Genomic DNA, 24,666 nt, shown 5'->3' with positions numbered 1-24,666 from the left:
TGCCTTGGTGGGAGACGATCGGTATGTTAAAAGAATATGTGGATTCGACTAACACACACACACCTACAACATGATACGACTAACACACGCATGCAACATGATACGACTAATACTCACCTACAACATGATACGACTAACACACTCTCACCTACAACATGATACGACTAACACACTCTCACCTACAACATGATACGACTAACACACACTCACCTACAACATGATACGACTAACACACACTCACCTACAACATGATACGAACAGTTTAACTATCTTGGTTGCTACATCGACAATTCCTATTTCCAAAAATTCTAATCAGGAATTCACGATAATTTAACCAAGTATATCAAAGCTAGTTTAACGTAGCTTAGCCTAAATAATGAATGTGGAGAAATAACTTTAAAAGTAAGATAACAGTTCAAAAGTACACTTTTGAAGTTGTACGCACGTACGTATACGCACGTACGTATACGCACGTACGTATACGCACGTACGTATCTTACTTGTATCAGCAAAACAAAAAATTATCTTAGGCATTAACTTTATTTTTTTGATGTATTTTGCAAGTTTTATTCATACCTACGATTCCTATGATGAATTTCGAGTGTGTTTCTACTCCCAGAACCCGGCCTGGGGCCAGGCTTGTCAGGTGCTTCCTTGGTCAACTAGGCTATTGCTATAGATTAGTGGTTCGGGGTAATATAATCAATGTGCTAAAGCGACATGGGAAATTGTTCGGAGAACCGACAAGTTCTCAGAACAGGTGTAGATACGGCCTGCGTCAGGCATCAGATTGATCAGGTCTTGATCCACCAGGAGGCCTTGTCATGGACCGGGCCGCGGGGGCGTTGATCCCCGGAATGCCCTCCAGTTAAACTCCAGGTAAAAAACCTTGTGATGCGATTACCATTTGGGAACAAGCAAAGGACAGCAGAGAATAACTGAATTATATTTCCTTCCACAAAACAAGCTGGTATTTAGAGTGTATTATAGCCTATGGACAGTATTTACACTACCTACAGTGATGTAAAAGCAAGCATAAGAGACAGTGTTCAATGAGACAAATGCCTGCACAAGACACGGTGAACCGTGAGCGACCAGCAGTGATGGCAAGTCTGCCAAAGTTGTTTCACGAGTGTACCACATCGCTTCACAGCTTTTTCGGGATTCATTATGATTTGCTGGTTGAACCATGGCACTGGTATAAAGACGGGGCCCCTTTGATTTTTAAACCCTTAGCACCTGGTTCACTGGTCGGGAGGCAGCCTATATGAATGAGTGACATACACTGAAGAAAATGTAACATACTCTTAGCATGACACAGTCACATGCGCAACACTTGGGTATTGTGGAAACGTAATCAGTCCATCAATCTTGATGGACTCCAGGCTGAGGGACTGATTACCTATAACTCATTCTGATCTTCACCATTCTTCTTTGTATTGGACTGATGAAACCAGTGTGGCGAAATGTTGCCACAGCAAAGATATCCAAGGTTGCACGTTTCTAATTTATGGACTTGTCGGTTCTCTGAAGAATTTATCTACGTTCCTGTCAGACACGACAATATCTCGGGATCTTAATACAGAGGAATTCTACTTTTGCCTACTTCTACCTGTGGCTTTGTCCAAGGTGACACCACATACGACTGTTTTACCTCACCTGCCTGTAGTATATAAGCCCCTTTGCACATAGGCTATATTCAAATCAAGATTGATGGACTGATTACATCGACTCCAGGCAGAGGGACTGATTACCTCAATCTCATTCTTCACTATTCTTTGTATAGGACTAATGAAGCCACAGTGTGCTGAAACTTTTTTAAAAAGATACCCAAGTGTTGAACATAGGCTATTGCTGTTGGTGCCCCGCTGGCCCCACATGCATCACTGTCTGACTGATCAGGCACCTGGTGAAGATACTTGTCCAGTTTCCTCTACAACAAATTTTACAGTTATCCCAGCAATGTTTCCGATATTTTCTAATAGCTTGGGACCATGGATGTTGATACAGTGTATCTTCATTGTGTCCACGGCGTCTCTGCTTTAAACTTGGTTTATTTTGAACGTCCTTCCATTACTCTTGTTTCATTATGCTGTTATGGTAGTGTGCAGGTTAGGGCCAACGTCCTCAAAAATTTTCCAGGTATATATTATCATGAATCTTTCTCTCCGCGTCAGTGAGAATAAATTTAAGACAAAGGCATTCCAAGCAATTTAAAGGTTTTATTGGCTCACTGTGGGCCATAAAGGGTATCTGTATCCACCTCTGATTTCTCTCCAGCCCTGAACGGGGCCGTCAACACTAAACAATATTCTAAACTAGAGAGCACAACCAAATAAGTAACTAAGGCATCTAAGGATAGGTTTAGTTTTCGTGGAGCTGAAGCAGAATATTAACCTTGATAAGTGTAATAATTCCTGCTTAAAATCACAACAGTTACACAGATAAACTAATGAATAAACACGTTAGTGCACATCAACCACCAACCATTATCACCAACAACTGCTACACACCCGCAAAAATACCCCTGTATATATATATATATATATATATATATATATATATATATATATATATATATATATATATATATATATATATATATATATATATATATATATATAATGTCGTGCCGAATATGTATAACTGGTCAATTAGCAAGAACTCATTTAAAATTAAGTCCTTTCTAAAATCTTCTCTTATACGTTTAAAGATATATATTTTTTACTAATGTTGATGTAAAAATTTATAATTTTGCACCATAAGGAACTTAGAAAACTTACCTAACCTTATTATAACAAGCGCAATTTATTTTAGCCTAACCCAACTAAATATATTTTAGATTTGCTTACAGTAATTTAATACTAAACAAACACAGAGAAATCTATTTTTTTCGTTAGGTTCAGAATGATTTTGGCGAAATTACTGCATACACAAATTTTCACTTGTCCTATATGGCAAGATGAGCGTTGCTATTTAAGCCAAGATCGCAAGTTCCGCCTATTCGGCACGACATATATATATATGTATATATATATATATATATATATATATATATATATATATATATATATATATATATATATATATATATATATCCTAGGTAGTAGGTTGGTAGACAGCAACCGCCCAGGAAGGTACTACCGTCCTGCCAAGTGAGTGTAAAACGGAAGCCTGTAATTGTTTTACACGATGGTAGGATTGCTGGTGCCTTTTTTTCCTCTCTCTCATACACATGCAAGATTTCAGGTACGTCTTGCTACTTCTACTTACACTTAGGTCACACTACACATACATGTACAAGCTTATATATACACACCCATCTGGGTTTTCTTCTAACTTCTTTCTAGTTTTTGTTCTTGTTTATTTCCTCTTACCTCCATGGGGAAGTGGAACAGAATTCTTCCTCCGTAAGCCATGCGTGTTGTAAGAAGCGACTAAAATGCCAGGAGCAAGAGGCTAGTAACCCCTTCTCCTGTATATATTACTAAATGTAAAAGGAGAAACTTTCGTTTTTCCTTTTGGGCCACCCTGCCTCGGTGGGATACGGCCGGTGTGTTGAAAGAAAGATATATATATATATATATATATATATATATATATATATATATATATATATATTTTATATATATATATATATATATATATATATATAATATAATATAATATTGCTGAATAGCGAATAGGTAAAACTGGTCAATTAGAAAGAACTCATTTAAAATTAATTTCTTATTAAAATTTTTTCATACGTTTAAAGATATATTTTTTCATTTATGTTAATTTAAAATTAATAATTTTGTACCAAAAGCACCTTAGAAAAGTTACTTACCATATTATAACAAGCGCAATTAATTTACCCAAATCCAACTAAATAAATTTTATGTAAGTTTAAATTAATTTATTAACAAACAAACAATTATATATATTTATTTCGTTAAGTTCAGAAAGATTTTTGCAAAATTATTGCATACACAAATTTTCGCTTGCCCTATTCGGCATGAAGTGCGTTGCTATTTATGCCAAAATCGCAAGTTTTATGTGTTCGGCACACACGCATATATATATATATATATATATATATATATATATATATATATATATATATATATATATATATATATATATATATATATGTCGTGCCGAATAGCCGAATAGGCAGAACTTGCGGTCTTGGCTTAAATAGCAACGTTCATCTTGCCATATAGGACAAGCGAAAATTTGTGTATGCAATAATTTCGCCAAAATCATTTTGAACCTAACGAAAAAAATATATTTTACTGTGTTTATTTAGTATTAAATTATTGTAAAGAATTCTAAAATATATTTAGTTGGGTTAGGCTAAAAATAAATTGTTCTTGTTATAATAAGGTTAGGTAAGTTTTCTAAGATTCTTTTGGAGCAAAATTAAAAATTATTACATTAACATTAATGAAAAAAATATATATTTAAACGTATAAGAGAAAATTTTAGAAAGGACTTAATTTTAAATGAATTCTTGCTAATTGACCAGTTTTACATATTCGGCACGACATATATATATATGTATATTTATATATATATATATATATATATATATATATATATATATATATATATATATATAATATATATATATATATATATATATATATATATATATATATATATAATGTATATATAAACACGGATGGCCTAGATAGTTCTAGGCCTCTCGTGTTGCAATCATTTCTGCAACACTGCAAGCTCTTGAGTTGATTGCAACACCAGAGGCCAAGAGCCATCTTTCAAATATCCCCGTGGTTGTTTTGCATTTTGTATTGCTTGTGCGCTTTCTTGATTTCTCACATTTTCAAAGAAATTTTAAAATAAAAGATCAACAGAAAAGCATATCAGGACGAGATTTCACTTCGTGGTCAACTTGCAACACCTGACTATTTTTTGAGGATGTAGGTAGGTGGTCAAGGACCCACCAAATACAGCACATATATATATATATATATATATATATATATATATATATATATTATATATTATATTATATATATATATATATATATATATATATATATATATATATATATATATATATATATAAACACTGATCTCTGGCCGAAGGAGACTCGAACCTACGAACCTTGGAACAAGGTGCGCAGTGCCTTACCATTCTCACCACACTGGACAATACCTTGGCGTCCAGCTTGCGCTAGACTTTAGTCCAAGGCAGCCAGCTTTCAGGGAGAAGACTTACAGCTTTTCATATCATCCCTTGGATGCATCAGCCTTACTAGAGATTTTAACAATGCAAGGAATTCGCAAGAGCAGGCGAAATATACACAAACACTGGTCTCTAGCGCAAGCTGGACGCCAAGGTATTGTCCAGTGTGGTGAGAATGGTAAGGCACTGCGTACCTTGTTCCAAGGTTCGTAGGTTCGAATCTCCTTCGGCCAGAGATCAGTGTTTGTGTATATTTCGCCTACTCTTGCGAATTCCTTGCATATATATATATATATATATATATATATATATATATATATATATATATATATATATATATATATATATATATATATATATATATAATGTCTCGCCGAATAGGCTGAACTTGCGATCTTGGCTTAAATAGCAACGCTCATCTTGCCATATAGGACAAGTGAAAATTTGTGTATGCAATAATTTCGACAAAATCATTCTGACCCTAACGAAAAAAAAAATATTTCACTGTGTTTGTTTAGTATTAAATTATTATTAACAAATCTAAAATATATTTAGTTGGGTTAGGCTAAAATAAATTACGTTTGTTATAATAAGGCTAGGTAAGTTTTCTAAGTTCCTTTTGGTGCAAAATTATAAATTTTTACATCAACATTAATGAAAAAAATATATCTTTAAACGTATAAGAGAAAATTTTAGAAAGAACTTAATTTTGAATGAGTTCTTGCTAATTGACCAGTTTTACATATTCTACACGACATACATCTTATATATATATATATATATATATATATATATATATATATATATATATATATATATATATATATATATATATATATTGTGTGTGTGTGAAGAAAGACGTTTTAATGTTATATAATCATGGTCAGGATTTACAAAACTTGATAATATATTACAATGGTAAATGTCAACAATGTAAGTGTTTCCTTGTAGTGCAAATATTCTAAACCTGAACACTTGACATGTCATTTTTCTTTTGATTGAAACAAAGGTAAAATTAAGGTAATTTCGAGAGGAAAGTATTTAAGGTGTAGTCTCGTTAGCTGGTTTTAATTGGTTGTTGATGTCCTGGTTTAATTACTGTTTCCAGTTAAGAGCATCTTCTGATAAAACTTTGAGTAACATGTCGTTCCTTCCTTGTACCCAAGATGCACAAGGAAAATAATAAAATACATAAAACCTAATTTCTATCAAATATATTTGCTAGAGAATACACCAATTGTGTATGTCTATTAAGTATATTTCATTTTGAACTTTTCCTGTAAATTAGAACTTAGTCATTGACTACACATTTTAACTTATAAGGCGCAAATTCCATAATTTGCTAACTCTTCCATGCTCATCCTTTCGTGTAAATGATTCGTATTGATCTCAGAAGGTAGGTACCAAGAGTGGGATTTTTGAGATTAGCATCATATCCTGCGCTGCATGACCCACGCGGTTTTATCGTTTCCCTTAAAAGTAACACACAAACCGTTTTCCCGTTTGTCTCTGCTCTCCCTTGATACATTTATATCCTGTTTCAGGTGACATGGATGCACCTCAACCGTGTGATGCTGCTCACTATAGATGAGACAACTATCACACTCATCCCGAGGTTTCGGGTCACGCGTGAGGACCCTACCACTTGGACCCTCCACATACGTAATGTGCAACCTGACGACACTGGCTACTATGTCTGTCAGGTTAATATGGAACCGGCTATCAACCAGGTCGGATATGTGCAGGTCGTTGGTAAGTCATTACCTGGGATCATCCCAATGTGTTGTTTCATGTCTTAAATTTTATGTAGCTACAGGTGTATAGAAATATTGGTGATGTCCCATTTACAGTGATTGTCGATATAGCAGTAGGGCTATGTTGGTGATGTCTCATTTACAGTGATTGTAGATATAGCAGTAGGACTATGTTGGTCATGTCCTATTTACAGTGATTATAGATATAGCAGTAGGGCTATGTTGGTGATGTCTCATTTACAGTGATTGTAGATATAGCAGTAGGGCTATGTTTGTGATGTCTCATTTACAGTGATTGTAGATATAGCAGTAGGGCTATGTTGGTGATGTCTCATTTACAGTGATTGTAGATATAGCAGTAGGGCTATGTTGGTGATGTCTCATTTACAGTGATTGTAGATATAGCAGTAGGACTATGTTGGTCATGTCCTATTTACAGTGATTATAGATATAGCAGTAGGGCTATGTTGGTGATGTCTCATTTACAGTGATTGTAGATATAGCAGTAGGGCTATGTTGGTCATGTCCTATTTACAGTGATTATAGATATAGCAGTAGGGCTATGTTGGTGATGTCCCATTTACAATGATTATAGATATAGCAGTAGGGCTATGTTGGTGATGTCCCATTTACAGTGATTGTAGATATAGCAGTAGGGCTATGTTGATGGTGTCTCATTTACAGTGATTGTAGATACATCAGTAGGGCTATGTTGGTGATGTCCCATTTACCGTGATTGTAGATATAGCAGTAGAGCTATGTTGGTGATATCTCACTTACAGTGATTGTAGATATAGCAGTAGGGCTATGCTGGCGATGTCTCATTTACAGTGGTTGTAGATATAGCAGTAGGGCTATGCTGGTGATGTCCCATTTACCGTGATTGTAGATATAGCAGTAGAGCTATGTTGGTGATATCTCACTTACAGTGATTGTAGATATAGCAGTAGGGCTATGTTGGTGATGTCCCATTTGCAGTGATTGTAGATATAGCAGTAGGACTATGTTGGTGATGTCCCATTTGCAGTGATTGTAGATATAGCAGTAGGACTATGTTGGTGATGTCTCATTTACAGTGATTGTAGATATAGCAGTAGGGCTATGTTGGTCATGTCCCTTTTACAGTGATTGTAGATATAGCAGTAGGGCTATGTTGGTGATGTCTTGTTTACAGTGATTGTAGGTATAGCAGTAGGGCTATGTTGGTGATGTCCCATTTACAGTGAGTGTAAATATAGCAGTAGGGCTATGTTGGTGATGTCTCATTTACAGTGATTGTAGATATAGCAGTAGGGCTATGTTGGTGATGTCCCATTTACAGTGATTGTAGATATAGCAGTAGGGCTATGTTGGTGATGTCTCATATACAGTGATTGTAGATATAGCAGTAGGGCTATGTTGGTTATGTCCCATTTAGAGTGATTGTAGATATAGCAGTAGGGCTATGTTGGTTATGTCCCATTTAGAGTGATTGTAGATATAGCAGTAGGGCTATGTTGGTGATGTCCCATTTACAGTGATTGTAGATATAGCAGTAGGGCTATGTTGGTGATGTCCCATTTACAGTGATTGTAGATATAGCAGTAGGGCTATGTTGGTTATGTCCCATTTAGAGTGATTGTAGATATAGCAGTAGGGCTATGTTGATGATGTCCCATTTACAGTGATTGTAGATATAGCAGTAGGGCTATGTTGGTGATGTCTCATTTAGTGTTGAAGATACAGCAGTAACGCTATGTTGGTGATGTCTCATTTACAGTGTTGTAGATACAGCAGTAACGCTATGTTGGTGATGTCTCATTTACAGTGTTGTAGGTACAGCAGTAGCGCTATGTTGGTGATGTCTCATTTACAGTGTAGATACAGCATTAGTGCTAAGTTGGTGATGTCTCATTTACATTTTTAGGAATTCAGTCTTGCTGTGACGTCCCATCTTCAGTGTTTGTAGTTACAGGAATAGAATATTAATATCTTAGAATGTTAATATTACTGTATGACGTCTAAACCCGTAGGGGGTCATACAGCTGCTAGGGAGTGCTTGCTAATCAGGTTTCATCCAAAAAAGCTTAAGATAGTATTAAGCTGTGTTCACCAGTGTTATACCAGCTTGTCTTAATATTATAAATAAATTACTTCAGAAATCTATTAGTTTACAGGAAAAAATAATGAGTTTTATTGGAAATGTCTGGCTTTTAAAATAAAATAAAACAATCTTCTAACTTGTTATAACGAACTCTTTTCTAGCCTGAAAGATTAAACCTAGAAGAACTCGTGTTCAAATGTTCAGTAACTATAACCTTATGCAGACACACACTGTCAGCATACTGTCAGTCCTCATGCAGACAGTCACTTTTGGCTTACTGTCAGTCATGCAGACAGTCACTTTTGGTTTACTGTCAGTCATGCAGTCACTGCTAGGACGACATTGACAGTTCTCATGCAGACAGTCACTGCTGGCTTGCTGTCAGACATGCAGACAGCCATTGCTAAGAGTACACTGACAGTCATCAGCAGACAGCCACTACTAGGAGTATACTGACAGTCATCATGCAGTCACCACTAGGACGACATTGACAGTTCTCATGCAGACAGTCACTTTTGGCTTACTGTCAGTCATGCAGACAGTCACTTTTGGTTTACTGTCAGTCATGCAGTCACTGCTAGGACGACATTGACAGTTCTCATGCAGACAGTCACTGCTGGCTTGCTGTCAGACATGCAGACAGCCATTGCTAAGAGTACACTGACAGTCATCAGAAGACAGCCACTACTAGGAGTATACTGACAGTCAACATGCAGTCACCACTAGGACGACATTGACAGTTCTCATGCAGACAGTCACTTTTGGCTTACTGTCAGTCATGCAGACAGTCACTTTTGGTTTACTGTCAGTCATGTAGTCACTGCTAGGACGACATTGACAGTTCTCATGCAGACAGTCATTGCTGGCTTGCTGTCAGTCATGCAGACAGCCATTGCTAAGAGTACACTGACAGTCATCAGCAGACAGCCACTACTAGGAGCATACTGACAGTCATCAAGCAGACGGGCACTCACCAAGGAGCAAACTGACAGTCCTCATGCACTCCCATTCCTACGAGCACAATGACAATGGAAAAGCAAATCAGATCTTTCGCTAGAAATCACCAGCATTGAAGCCAAGTTCAAGAGGCTTCTAGTGTTATTTCACAGTGATAAATAATCTAAAGTAAGCTTGTACATTAAGCTCGAAATTGCTGAAAAGTTGCACTGACATTGATTCATCAATGAAGGGATGAAAAACGAAAGCCGTTAGGACTGATGAAGCCATTCGTGGTGAAACTCTTCTTCTAATAAATATTCATATCTTGTCGGTATCTCCATACTACTTTTCATGAATACCATTATTTCAATTTTATCAATTTCTTTCACAAAAATGGAAATTTGGCGAGTCGAGGTTGAAAGACTGATTACATGGTCTCAAAATATCCTCTGGTTCCTCTGCTTCCTCTGTATTCGACTGAAGAAGACTGCTCTGTAGTTGAAACGTTTCGGTAAAAGATCCCTAACTGTTATATCTTAATTCATTATTATATTTCATTCAGTACTGGAATACCATGTATGCAGTTACATATACAGCGTCACATAAAACACACGAACATCCGGAGATCAGATCAGGGAGAGGTCCAAAGGGAAGTACACAGACAGGTCGAACAGTAAACATGTTTAGTTACCGATTTGCGAGGGATGTGGAGGCGGGAGGCTGGTATCACGACCACAGGATATATATATATATAATATATATATATATATATATATATATATATATATATATATATATATATATATATATATATATATATATATATATATATATATATATATATATATATATATATATATATATATATATATATATATATATATATAATGACAACTGTGTATCATATGAGCGATGGGAGCTGCCGGCGTGTACGTTCCCTTGTTTTGATCACTAGTGGCAGTTTGATGAACAGTTGTTGCAGCACTTCAACTGCAGTACAGTTCCATGTCTTATAATGTGTGAGTGTAGAGTGCTATGAACAACTCGTTGTTGATATCTTCTATCTTGTAAGCATATTTGTGTTCCTACAGTAATGTCTGAAGGTTGTGCTTTGTTGTATCAACGTAAACCTTACTACGGCACATCCCTCACAGGAAATGCTGTAAACTCCTGTGTGGTCCGGTGATTTCTTTGGTAGTTTCTCAGGTTATGACACCAATGCCCATCTTCGCTCTTCAGAAAAGAGTTTGATACTGTTAGCAAACTGTCCAGTAGGAACGACTTGTTGACGACTGATATCAACTGTTTACCGGAAAGTGGTGTGGATGAGTGAAGGTTTGCTGTTGATGTGTAGTGGGATATTAAATGTAATGTTAAGTGTGGTGAAAGTGTCCTCGAAATATTTCTATTCCTCTTTTAAAAATGTTTCATTACAAACCCTTAAGGCTCAGAGGAAAAATAATTCTAAAGACTCTGCGTTTAGGGTTGTTAGTTAAAAAATAGTGTATCAGTTGATCTTTATTGGTTGATCTTCAGCAAATCTTTCGTTTGATAGAGTTCCTTGATGAGAAGGATGACAAGGCAGGCAAATCACCCTGTTCTATCTCCAGAGAAAACTGTTTGGTGGGCTCTACTAAGTTGTGTCCTAAAATGGCCAAAAGCAAAGCGTCCAGGAGCAATAACCAAGATGTCAGTATACTGTATATCAACCACGTAATGTTGCCTAGGATGATGTTCTTAAACCGGTTTTACTCTAAGAATTCAAAGTATATGTTGGCCATGACGGTGCTGAGGAGCAAACCATTCCACTGACAAATGTAAATTCATACAATATATTTTCCACCTCGACCCGATGACCATATATGGAGTCAGGTGAAGTTGCTTCCCTTCAGCGCCCCCAGGGTGTGTAATGGAGAATTCCGTGAAGAGAAACAAATCATCCACTCTTGCAAAAGAAAAGCTTTATTCACCCACTCTACTCCCAGGAAAAAGGCCTACATTGCCTGTCATGTCCTCCCATAGGACTGGATACCACCCCTATCACCTCCATCTTTCATAAAGGCAAATGGATATTGCTGTCGTGTCCGTCAGAACCATCAAAGACATCACCAGACCTCACAGTCCCGAGAGCGCTACAGCTGCAGGGATTTATAGCAATCCGTGTGAGGGGGATATAGCGTTTACATCACTGAGACAGTATATGACCTTCAGACTCGCGAGTATGATGACAATTACGCTTGCAGGAAGGGCAGTATAAACATCATGGGAGCAGCACTTTAGTTGTATAAGAAAGAGAGAACAAAAAATTGGATTGTGGAAGCAGCTGTTATTCATTTAGCTGTCACTTGTGAACATAAAGGCGGTACACACTGGCGGAACCCGCCGCTCAGGTTGTACACAGAATAAAAATGTTTATGGACCCTACTGTGTCCAGGTTTTCCCACAGTTATCAGCACCTACAGTTTACATGTTTATTCTTTGACTTATCACTCCCCGTGACCTTACTTGTTACCTCACCTCTGACCTCACCCGAGGCTCAATATGCTCCTTACTTCGCAAGTTGGTGTATCTTTAACATTTTTCATACTTCATAAAATCTATAACTGAACAGATGTCATAATAAAGATTTCTCTGCCAACATAGTGTGATTCTCACTATGAACTTATGTCATCGTTGACCCACTGACAATCGTCATGGTCGTGCTGTGAACCATGGTCGTGCTGTGAACCATGGTCGTGCTGTGAACCATGGTCGTGCTGTGAACCATGGTCGTGCTGTGAACCATGGTCGTGCTGTGAACCATGGTCGTGCTGTGAACCATGGTCGTGCTGTGAACCAGATTTTAACCCAGTCGAAAGGCAATCATTAATGATGAGTAAAGTATAAACAGCAGAAAAGTGTTAGTTTAACTTATATTCACTGCACCAGAATACACACACACACACACACACACACACACACACACACACACAGCTGCAGCATAGAAGCGCCTCGCAGATCAAAGAATAGCGTTTCGACACTTGAGTAAAGAGTCATTTAAGACACTATACACAGTGTACGTCAGGACCATATTGGAGTATGCAGCACCAAAACGGAACCCACACTTAGTCAAATACGTTAAGAAATTAGAGTAGTGCAAAGGTTTGCAACAAGACTAGTCCCGGAGCTAAGGAGTATGTCCTACGAGGAGAGGTAAGGGAAATCAACCTGACGACACTGGAGGACAGGAGGGACAGGGAAAACATGATAACATATAAAATACTGAGAGGAATCAACAAGGTGAATAGGGAGAGAATGTTTCAGAGATGGTACAGAGCAACAAGGGGTCACAGTTAGAAGCTGAAAACTTAGATGAGTCACAGGAATGTTAGGAAGTATATCTTCAGTCATAGAGTTGTCAGGAAGTGGAACAATCTGGAGAGTCATGTAGTGGAGGCAGGATTCATACACAGCTTTAAGAAGATACGATAAATCTCTTGGAGAAGGGAAAGATTGGACCTAACAGCAACCAGCCAAGAGGCGGAGAAAGGAGCTGTGACCCGACCCTTTCAACCACAAATAGGTGAGCACATTGGACAGAGTACTGAAGACGGGACACCAAGTGTCCATTCAGTTTATTATGTGTGAGCTAATTTGTCAATGCGATAAACATTTTTTAACCTTAAAATCATTGGAATTTTTAACAACTCATACGATCTTAAAAAAATCTTACTAGATTTTAAATGATTATAAAACTAATACAAACGCAAAAAAAACTCACATTTTTATAGTGATTTTAATTGTCTTCGTAGAAACCTTAAGTTGGTTTAGAAAGACACGTAAGCAAACACTATGACATATTTATTAGAAAACGTTTCGGTCCTGGAACCTTGATCACTTCGTGTGTTTGCTTAGGTGCGTTTGCTTACGCGTGTTTGCTTACGTGTGTTTGCTTACGTGTGTTTGCTTACGTGTCTTTCTAAACCAACTTGTCGGTATTTATTACCAAAGTTTATAACAGAACCCTTAAGTAAATACTGCACGGCATGACGCACGAGCCGGCCATCTGTTGGCTGCAGTTTTTCTGTATCCCATCTTAGAATTTCATTTTTAACTTTAGAACGCCTTATCCAACCAGCTTCAAACTGCAAACCCTAGTCAATTATTAATAGGAGAAGGTTCATAGAAGAGTTAACAGTTCTGGTGATATCACGCAATTCTTTACTACATCTGTATTTCTATCATAGGGGAGTGCTAAGCCCGTAGAGGTCATACATCGCTTGTTTAAGAATAGGAAGCTAACAGATTCTATCCAAGGAAAGGTCAGGTCAGGTCAAATGCCTTGGATCAAGAGTCCCTAACAGCGTCAACGATACTCCCTTGAGAGGGGCGGTTTATTATTTTTTTGTATAGTTGATGTCCGGTTCTGAATATCTTAAACAATAATAATAATGTTTATTTCAATTCACTCTTCAACATAGGTAAAACATTACAAAGGCTTATAGTATGCCCAGCATTTCCCTAGAGTAGTAACAAAGGCTCTCCTAAATTATAGTGGCTTTTCCTCTGCTTGTTGGCTTGTGCTACCATGGTAGTGCTACCAAGTACCACTATCATGGCGGTGTTAACATTCTTATTTGTCAGGATGTTATGAAAGAGGCAGTCAATCAATCGACAAAATATAATATAGTCAACTATTAATCAGGCTATTGATATAATATTCTCTATTATTGGTCAGTACACAAATAACAAAGTCACACAGTGTGACTTTGTAAATGGTCCAAGTCGGACCGATACGTCGTTGTAAGCTCCTCTCTTCTATGTGCGGGTTATTTGTGTATTGTTCCAGTCACGGTATTGTGCCTTTTATTGTTATTATTTGTCGGGTTATTAATATAATATAGTTAGTATCCATGTTGTTATTGATTTAATAAAGTCTGTTATTAGTAAGATTATTGTTACAATACACATACTTTATTACTGAATAGGCTATTGATATAAGAGTAATTGGGGCAGTTGCTTGTTTGAAAGGACATATAATAAAACTAGTTTCATACGTGTTAAAGACAAGTTTTTCTGTCTTCCCCTCTTACAGTTGTTAATTAAACTAATGTGTGTGTGTGTGTGTGTGTGTGTGTGTGTGTGTGTGTGTGTTTCTCCCTGGGTCACACTTGTTAAACTAACATGTGTCTCTCTCTCTCCTTGGGTACTTATAGTACCTCCGCAGTTTGTAGATGAAGAAAGCAGCCAGTCACACGTGTCAGTGACGGAGAGTCAAGACGTTCGTCTTGTGTGCCGCGCTGAAGGTGTTCCCAAGCCACACATACGCTGGACCAGGGAAGACGGTCAGCCATTCACAACCTCCAGAGGAAGTCAAGGTTAGTGCTGCTTTGTTGTGCTTCTGTTATTTGCTGGCGTAGCCCTGCCATGGGTCTTGTCCATGAGGTACGTTGTGTGTTATTCAGACTCTAATCGTGTAATTAATTTCATTTTCTCTAATTTCCCTCACTCATTTTCACCTCTCTTCCCCAGTCTTTAACAAAAGAAAGTAGTAGTTATTGTGTACATCAGTTTCCTGTTGAGGACAGTAATGTAGCGAGTGATACTGAACATGGTTTTGTATTGAAACACAGTGGTAAAGTTGCCCAGGAAAGCAAGGTAACATTTATGAAGGGATTCAGGGAAACCGGTTGGCCGGACTTGAGTTCTGGAGGTGGGATGTGAAGTGCCGGCACTCGGAAGGAAGAGTGATATGTTGTAGTTTTAAGTGTTGTTTAGACACGCCTCTGACAAGACAGTGATGGAGTGAGTGGTAATGACAGTGTACTATGGATCATCCCGCCTGGATGGGGAACGGCTGATGGGTTAAATATATATCTAGAGGATAAATTTCAAACCAGTCCTGATATTTCCCGAAATTTGAAGATAATTTTTTTTATTATTGTTCACAATGAAGTCTTGAAACTTATACTAACTACACTGAAGTATGAGAGACGCAAAATACGAGAATCTTTACTGAGGAAACGTTTCTCCAGCCAGTGGCTTTATCAGTCCAATACAAAGAAGAACGATATAAAGGGAGGAGGAAGAGGAGTTTGAAGTAATCAGTCCCTGAGTTTGGAATCGGTGTTTAGTCCACGAGTCGTGAAGAAAGTACAGCATATACTGTACTTGAACATCAAAATGGTATACAATACCGACAGGTTGTTAGGTAAGACACATATGCAACAGTTAGACAACTTTATTCCGAAACGTTTCGCCTACACAGTAGGCTTCTTCAGTCGAATACAGAAAGTAGGCAGGAACAGTAGAGATGTGAAGACGATGTAATCAGTCCATCACCCTTAAAGTCGTAGAATTTGAGGTTGTCAGTCCCTCGGCCTGGAGAAGTTCAGTTCCATAGTCAGGAACTATCTGAAGATCAAGCGACAGTGCGGAGACTTAAATACTGTCGGAAGGAGAGGTGCAGGGTAGTAGTAGTAGTAGTAGTAGTAGTAGTGAGAGGCAACTGGGAGGTCATGTCCCTCTCAGATCCAACCCTTCTCACTTGAAAAGCTTGTCCAAGGTGTTTTCTGTACCAAGATGCCACGTGTTGCAGTGTCTGACAAGATGAACATCAAAATGGTATACAATACCGACAGGTTGTTAGGTAAGACACATATGCAACAGTTAGACAACTTTATTCCGAAACGTTTCGCCTACACAGTAGGCTTCTTCAGTCGAATACAGAAAGTAGGCAGGAACAGTAGAGATGTGAAGACGATGTAATCAGTCCATCACCCTTAAAGTCGTAGAATTTGAGGTTGTCAGTCCCTCGGCCTGGAGAAGTTCAGTTCCATAGTCAGGAACTATCTGAAGATCAAGCGACAGTGCGGAGACTTAAATACTGTCGGAAGGAGAGGTGCAGGGTAGTAGTAGTAGTAGTAGTAGTAGTAGTGAGAGGCAACTGGGAGGTCATGTCCCTCTCAGATCCAACCCTTCTCACTTGAAAAGCTTGTCCAAGGTGTTTTCTGTACCAAGATGCCACGTGTTGCAGTGTCTGACAAGATGAACATCAAAATGGTATACAATACCGACAACATATACTGTACTTTCTTCAAGACTCATGGACTGAACACATCGATTCCAGGCTGAGGGATTGATTACCTCAAACTCCTCCTCCTCCTCCCTTTACACCGTTCATCTTTGTATTGGACTGATGAAGCCACTGTATGGCGAAACGTTTCCTCAATAATGATTCCTATATTGTATAAGTGTCTCAGTCTTCAAGTAATCAATTTCCTAAACCATTTATCTTGTAATAATTACACCAAAATTAAATAAACCCAAAATTAAAATTCATCCGCATTACCATGTTATAAAGTCGCCTTCAAAGGTCCCCCCCAAAAAATACTAGCAATTAATGGGGAAATATGATTGCTTTTGGTTTCGAAAACGTAACGAAACCGACGCGTCAAAGGTTTTAAGATCAATTATTTTCCGTCTGTAAATAAAACCTCGAACTAAAATTCATCAACATGACAGATGACACAAAATACGGCTCATATATTTTTTTTTCTTTTTTTTTTTCTTTTTTTTTGGAGTTAATGCAGCTTGTATCACTGGGGCAAAAGCGCTTAACCCGTAGGAATCACATAGACCGAGAAATGGAAGATAAATAAGGAAAAGGGACAATACCGTGACTGTGACAATACACAAATAACCCGCACATAGAAACTTATGACGACGTTTCGCCCATACTTGAACCAGAAACTTGTCTCCCACTGTTATTTGTTAAGTGGGAGATAATTAAGTTTGATCCAAGAAAGAAAAAGGTAGTGCAAGATCCTCGAATCAAGAGCCCTTCGTCGGCATCAAGGCATTCCCTTAAAAAGAATAAAGGATTATCATTATTATGCATGGAAAAGCGCTAAACCCGTAGGGCGTAGTGGTTAAACAACGCCAGGGAAATGGAAGGTAATCAAATTTGATCCGAGGAGGGGTAAGGGATACAGTGCCACACCTAAAATGTATATAGTGACACATTCACTGTAAGCACAGTATACACTGTACGGGTATACTAACAAACATTCACTGTAATTATGAAACGTATAACAATTTATTACAAACATCAATTGGGCTAAGGGAAATTATGTTCCATATTTCCGTAGGTAACAATTCCATATTGCTTTTAATAGTACAAAACACAGTGCTTCAGTCATGTAATAGGTCACTTAAAGACACGCAGACTTAGGAGTACTGAAAGATTTAACTTTGTACATTGCGTGGGAACAGGGTACACATTAAATAAATTTGAAAGAGTGCATATGGTTCGAATATCGAGGTGGGAAACGTACGGCCCGAGGGCCGTATAAGGCTCGCGGACCGTATAAGGCTCGCGGACCGTATAAGGCTCGCGGACCGTATAAGGCTCGTGGGCCGTATAAGGCTCGCGGGCCGTATAAGGCTCGCGGACCGTATAAGGCTCGCGGACCGTATAAGGCTCGCGGACCGTATAAGGCTCGCGGACCGTATAAGGCTCGCGGACCGTATAAGGCTCGCGGACCGTATAAGGCTCGCGGACCGTATAAGGCTCCCGGACCGTATAAGGCTCGCGGACCGTATAAGGCTCGCGGACCGTATAAGGTTCGCGGACCGTATAAGGCTCGCGGACCGTATAAGGCTCGCGGACCGTATAAGGCTCGCGGACCGTATAAGGTTCGCGGACCGTATAAGGCTCGCGGACCGTATAAGGCTCGCGGACCGTATAAGGTTCGCGGACCGTATAAGGCTCGCGGACCGTATAAGGCTCGCGGACCGTATAAGGCTCGCGGATCGTATAAGGCTCGCGGACCGTATAAGGCTCGCGGACCGTATAAGGCTCGCGGACCGTATAAGGCTCGCGGACCGTATAAGGCTCGCGGACCGTATAAGGCTCGCGGACCGTATAAGGCTCGCGGACCGTATAAGGCTCGCGGACCGTATAAGGCTCGCGGATCGTATAAGGCTCGCGGACCGTATAAGGCTCGCGGACCGTATAAGGCTCTCGGACCGTATAAGGCTCTCGGACCGTATAAGGCTCGCGGACCGTATAAGGCTCGTGGACCGTATAAGGCTCGCGGACCGTATAAGGCTCGCGGATCGTATAAGGCTCGCGGACCGTATAAGGCTCGCGGACCGTATAAGGCTCTCGGACCGTATAAGGCTCGCGAAATCATTTGGTTTGACCCTGCCAAGGCAACCGCAGGGATGACTCGAAATTCAATCAATCTAGGAGATTTTTTCCAAAGCAACATAAATTTATATTAAGCCATCCCCATACCGATTCACACTGTGAAATGAAAAAAATAAGAAACCAAAAATCCAGATAAGTATGTAGAATTATGAAGATACCTTTCAGCTTTTATTCTGATAAAGTTTATAAAAATGGGGCCCTTTGGAAGAATATAATCATTTTTTATGTGCTAGTAATATTCCAATATTTCATAAAATCTGATCGGTCATCTTCACATCTTGAATCAGACTCCCATCCATCGTCTTCTTCATTTCGAACATATTTCCCATACAACATACCACTGACATCCTCATCTCCACTTTCTTTCTTAGTTTCATCACTACGTTCACACAAAGTATCAAATAATTCCTTCTCTGACAGACGACAAGTCTCAACAAATCGAATCTTCTGCTGCTATTTTGACTATATATTATTTCTACTGACAAAAATATCGATTGATTTTCGGTAGATGTCAGGAACAGTATTAATTTTTACATTTTAGTGAAGTATGTAGCGGAGAGTGTGTTACACCGACCCAGACTCAGGACACTCAGTACCAGGTAGGGTGGCAGTGTACACATTACGAAAGTGTTAACACACATTGGATAATCATTAAAACTAAAGTTGTGTTGCATCCTACAAATGGCGACTACAACGAAAAGTTGATGCAGAGTGTCGACCTTTTTATTTATTCATTTATTTCTTTGAAATATTTGCAACGTGTGATTGCAATTTTGAATTGTTAAGTACAAGGAAAGCCACTCATCCTGGGCTATTTGGGGCATTTCCAAGAGAAATGGACAAAGGTTAATTTTTTTATTGAAGCTTAGTTTGTGGCTATGCGTCAGCAGTAATGAAAAAAGCCACTCTGGAGCGTTATTACAGCTCCAAACATGCTAGACTCAATGAATTGGGAAATGCGTCTGGATAAAATCAGCTCTCTTCAGCGGAGTTTGGAATTACAAGAAGCCGCTTTCACTAGGTTTCGTTGTGACAGAGACAACGTTATTCAGATGAGTTATGTAGTGAGCGAGTTAATCGCAAAGAAGCTGAGGCCTCTTGTAGAGAAAGAGTTTGTGAAAGAGTGCATGATGGCTGCTGCGGAGTTGTTAGCACCAGGCAAAGTAAAATTGTTTAATAGTTTGTCTCATAGAACCGTTTCAGATCGGATTACTGACATAGCACAAGATATTGAAAAAACACTGAAGGGTTCTGCAGGAGATTTCCATTTTTTCTTTCTGGCTTGTGACGAGACAACGAACATAACATATACTGCCCAACTGGCCGTTTTCGTTCTTGGGATAACTGCAGAGTTTGACACGCGAAAGGAACTGCTGTCAGTGGAAACCATGCATGGCACTACAAGAGGTGAGGACTTGTTTCAGAGATTTCTTTTATCAATGAAAAAACTTGAGCTAACACTGGAAAAGTTAAGTAACCTTACTACAGATGGAGCTCCACTCATTTGAAGGTAATAACACGGTGCATTTCACCACTCTGGATGGAAAAAAACCTTCCAGGACACTTGAATATGATGGTGAATGTGCGAAACTAATAGAGGTATTTAATGATTCAAGGATGTGAAAAGTAAACAAATGGAATGGAACATTTTTGCAGGTTAAGCTAGGTACAGTAACCTCCCACTGCTTTAGTTCCATGAACGTTACATAAGCAATGATGAATTTCCCGCGTTTAGAAGACATGCATTGAAATATACATTTATGTTCGGAACAACTTATTCCATCGCAAAGAGTCGACTGCGCTCCAGACTGACCGACGCAAACCTGGAAAAGCAGTTGCGAGTAGCAACATGGCCCGTGAATGATATAAATTTCCAAATGGCCCTTGGCAGAAACAAGGTTCCCCACCCCTGCTGTAAATGATCTTACCTAGATTAATATAACGTTCTGAAACAGCAGCCAACACCTTGACCAACGAGAATAAACGTGGCACAGCAGTAGTAATCACCAAATACCCTATACATGTATATGATAGGGAGCCAAGGCCGGGTCACCACTACTTGGAAAAGACCCGGGCCGGGAGAGTACCGGCAAATAAAAAAAAAAAACTATTGTAGTCACACCATGAGGCCTAGTCTCAGACCGGGCCGCAGGAATGCTGACAGCCAAAACCCCTCTCCAGGTAAACTCTAGGTAATACAGGATCCCAGTACCTATGGAAAGTCCTAATTAGAATGCATGACAGTGTAACATATACCAAGAGGGTAACAGTAAATAAATAACCACAACTTAGAATATCTAGAGACAAACTGTGGAAGGCAAGAAATCATGACAGGAACATCCTGCAACAATCCACAAGACATCTGAATGTATCCTATCTTCTTTTACTACGAGATAAAACTCACTGCCAGGGATGTATAAAATAAGGTCTCAGAACACATCCACACTCCACAAGGAATGAATGGAAAATGGGGTAAGCAGTCCTTGCACACCTCCAGGCGTCTTCCAGGACATTCTGAGAAGCCGGAGTGGGTAAACGAAATTTACCATAAACGCCGTTCACACCCATAAAAAGTGTAAGTAAATAACATATATTGAGAAATCCTGCACAGAGGTGATAAAGAATGAGAAGATTACGTGCCCTCCTGGGCTCCAGCCAATTAAGATGAGTGTGGGACAGTCCAGAATGCAGATTGCTAATTCTTCTAAAAGACCGCTCACATCACACACATCGCACTCAAGTAAATAATTGCACGCTTTTTATATGATGAGACTAATGTCATAAATACTGTTCTTGTCATTTCTGCAGCAAATAATATAACAGGTAAAAATGCATCTGTTGCATAAGTATAAAAAATCGTAATAACAACACAGTAATATATAAATAATGAAGTGTAGGAATTATCCTGAACAAATTTCTGTATGCTATTCTGCATTTGACCCTTTACCAGTTTTATTAGACACACATATGCCTATTTATCAGAAGGTCTGAGTGTTTATACCACACTTTCAAGACATTTCACCGTATCCTAGTACAACATTCACTGTAGGTACAGTATATATAAAATTGACATCCTGACACAAGCATTCAAAGGTGGTAGAGTATATATACTCATATATAATATATAGTATGGGTATCCTGATATACATTGTAGATACGGTATACATAATATGGGTACTAAGTCACAAACATTCACTTTAGGTACAGTGTACATCGTATGGGTATCCTGACGCAAACATTCACTCTAGGTACACTGTATAGGGTCTCCTGACGCAAACATTTGAGAACATTCACTGAACTTTAATTTTAGTGGATGGACGATGGCACATCATTTTCTAAATCTACTTTCCATTACCCAAAACGGCAGGATTAGTTTTTTTTCAAAACCTGGACGACATCTATTAAGCAGAATAGCACCGCTGGAAAGAGATGTGAGGCAGACTGTGTTTATGTCATACGTTTTAGCCAGAGTTCGCAGTCTCGGATAATAAAGCAATGATCATTTTGCCAAACAGCTCAAATTTATTGAAGAAATAACTGCTTAAAAATGTGTATCACGAAAATGATATTTTTCTTTAAAGTTAATTAATGCCAGTAAATCTTAACCCGTCAGAAATGTGTGTTTTTCTCCTTTTTCTACATAGCTCTTGTTCTTCTTTATTTCTTCTATTGTCCATGGGGAAGTGGAAAAGAATCTTTCCTCCGTAAGCCATGCGTGTCGTATGAGGCGACTAAAATGCCGGGAGCAATGGGTTAGTAACCCCTTCTCCTGTAGACATTTACTAAAAAAGAGAAGAAGAAAAACTTTATAAAACTGGGATGCTTAAATGTGTGTGGATGTAGTGCGGATGACAAGAAACAGATGATTGCTGATGTTATGAATGAAAAGAAGTTGGATGTCCTGGCCCTAAGCGAAACAAAGCTGAAGGGGGGTAGGGGAGTTTCGGTGGGGGAAAATAAATGGGATTAAATCTGGAGTATCTGAGAGAGTTAGAGCAAAGGAAGGGGTAGTAGTAATGTTGAATGATCAGTTATGGAAGGAGAAAAGAGAATATGAATGTGTAAATGCAAGAATTATGTGGATTGAAGTAAAGGTTGGATGCGAGAAATGGGTCATAATAAGCGTGTATGCACCTGGAGAAGAGAGGAATGCAGAGGAGAGAGAGAGATTTTGGGAGATGTTAAGTGAATGTATAGGAGCCTTTGAACCAAGTGAGAGAGTAATTGTGGTAGGGGACCTGAATGCTAAAGTAGGAGAAACTTTTAGAGAGGGTGTGGTAGGTAAGTTTGGGGTGCCAGGTGTAAGTGATAATGGGAGCCCTTTGATTGAACTTTGTATAGAAAGGGGTTTAGTTATAGGTAGTTATTGGTAGATAAAAGACTGTTGAGTAGACTTCAGGATGTACATGTTTATAGAGGGGCCACAGATATATCAGATCACTTTCTAGTTGTAGCTACACTGAGAGTAAAAGGTAGATGGAATACAAGGAGAATAGAAGCATCAGGGAAGAGAGAGGTGAAGGTTTATAAACTAAAAGAGGAGGCAGTTAGGGAAAGATATAAACAGCTATTGGAGGATAGATGGGCTAATGAGAGCATAGGCAATGGGGTCGAAGAGGTATGGGGTAGGTTTAAAAATGTAGTGTTAGAGTGTTCAGCAGAAGTTTGTGGTTACAGGAAAGTGGGTGCGGGAGGGAAGAGGAGCGATTGGTGGAATGATGATGTAAAGAGAGTAGTAAGGGAGAAAAAGTTAGCATATGAGAAGTTTTTACAAAGTAAAAGTGATGCAAGGAGGGAAGACTATATGGAGACAAAGAGAGAGGTTAAGAGAGTGGTGAAGCAATGTAAAAAGAGAGCAAATGAGAGAGCGGGTGAGATGTTATCAACAAATTTTGTTGAAAATAAGAAAAAGTTTTGGAGTGAGATTAACAAGTTAAGGAAGCCTAGAGAACAAATGGATTTGTCAGTTAAAAATAGGAGAGGAGAGTTATTAAATGGAGAGTTAGAGGTATTGGGAAGATGGAGGGAATATTTTGAGGAATTGTTAAATGTTGCTGAAGATAGGGAAGCTGTGATTTCGTGTATAGGGCAAGGAGGAATAACATCTTGTAGGAGTGAGGAAGAGCCAGTTGTGAGTGTGGGGGAAGTTCGTGAGGCAGTAGGTAAAATGAAAGGGGGTAAGGCAGCCGGGATTGATGGGATAAAGATAGAAATGTTAAAAGCAGGTGGGGATATAGTTTTGGAGTGGTTGGTGCAATTATTTAATAAATGTACTGAAGAGGGTAAGGTACCTAGGGATTGGCAGAGAGCATGCATAGTTCCTTTGTATAAAGGCAAAGGGGACAAAAGAGAGTGCAAAAATTATAGGGGGATAAGTCTGTTGAGTATACCTGGTAAAGTGTATGGTAGAGTTATTATTGAAAGAATTAAAAGTAAGACGGAGAATAGGATAGCAGATGAACAAGGAGGCTTTAGGAAAGGTAGGGGGTGTGTGGACCAGGTG

The 24,666-nt window shown here is 38.8% G+C and overlaps 1 protein-coding gene across 1 annotated transcript in view; it reads left to right on the top strand.

Moving 5' to 3' along the window:
• LOC128696484 (lachesin-like) overlaps positions 1 to 24,666 on the top strand; it is a 344,218-nt gene that overhangs the window by 232,691 nt on the left and 86,861 nt on the right. The window contains exons 2-3 of the mRNA XM_070094758.1: positions 6,739 to 6,946; positions 15,166 to 15,327. Of these exons, the coding sequence (XP_069950859.1) occupies positions 6,748 to 6,946; positions 15,166 to 15,327 (361 nt within the window). The 5' untranslated portion in view covers positions 6,739 to 6,747. The remainder of the gene's footprint in view (positions 1 to 6,738; positions 6,947 to 15,165; positions 15,328 to 24,666) is intronic.

The sequence above is a fragment of the Cherax quadricarinatus genome, chromosome 47 (assembly GCF_038502225.1).
Source record: "Cherax quadricarinatus isolate ZL_2023a chromosome 47, ASM3850222v1, whole genome shotgun sequence".
NCBI lineage: Eukaryota > Metazoa > Arthropoda > Malacostraca > Decapoda > Parastacidae > Cherax > Cherax quadricarinatus.
Note: the sequence above shows the minus strand (reverse complement) of the source record. Positions and strands in the feature narration are given on the sequence as shown.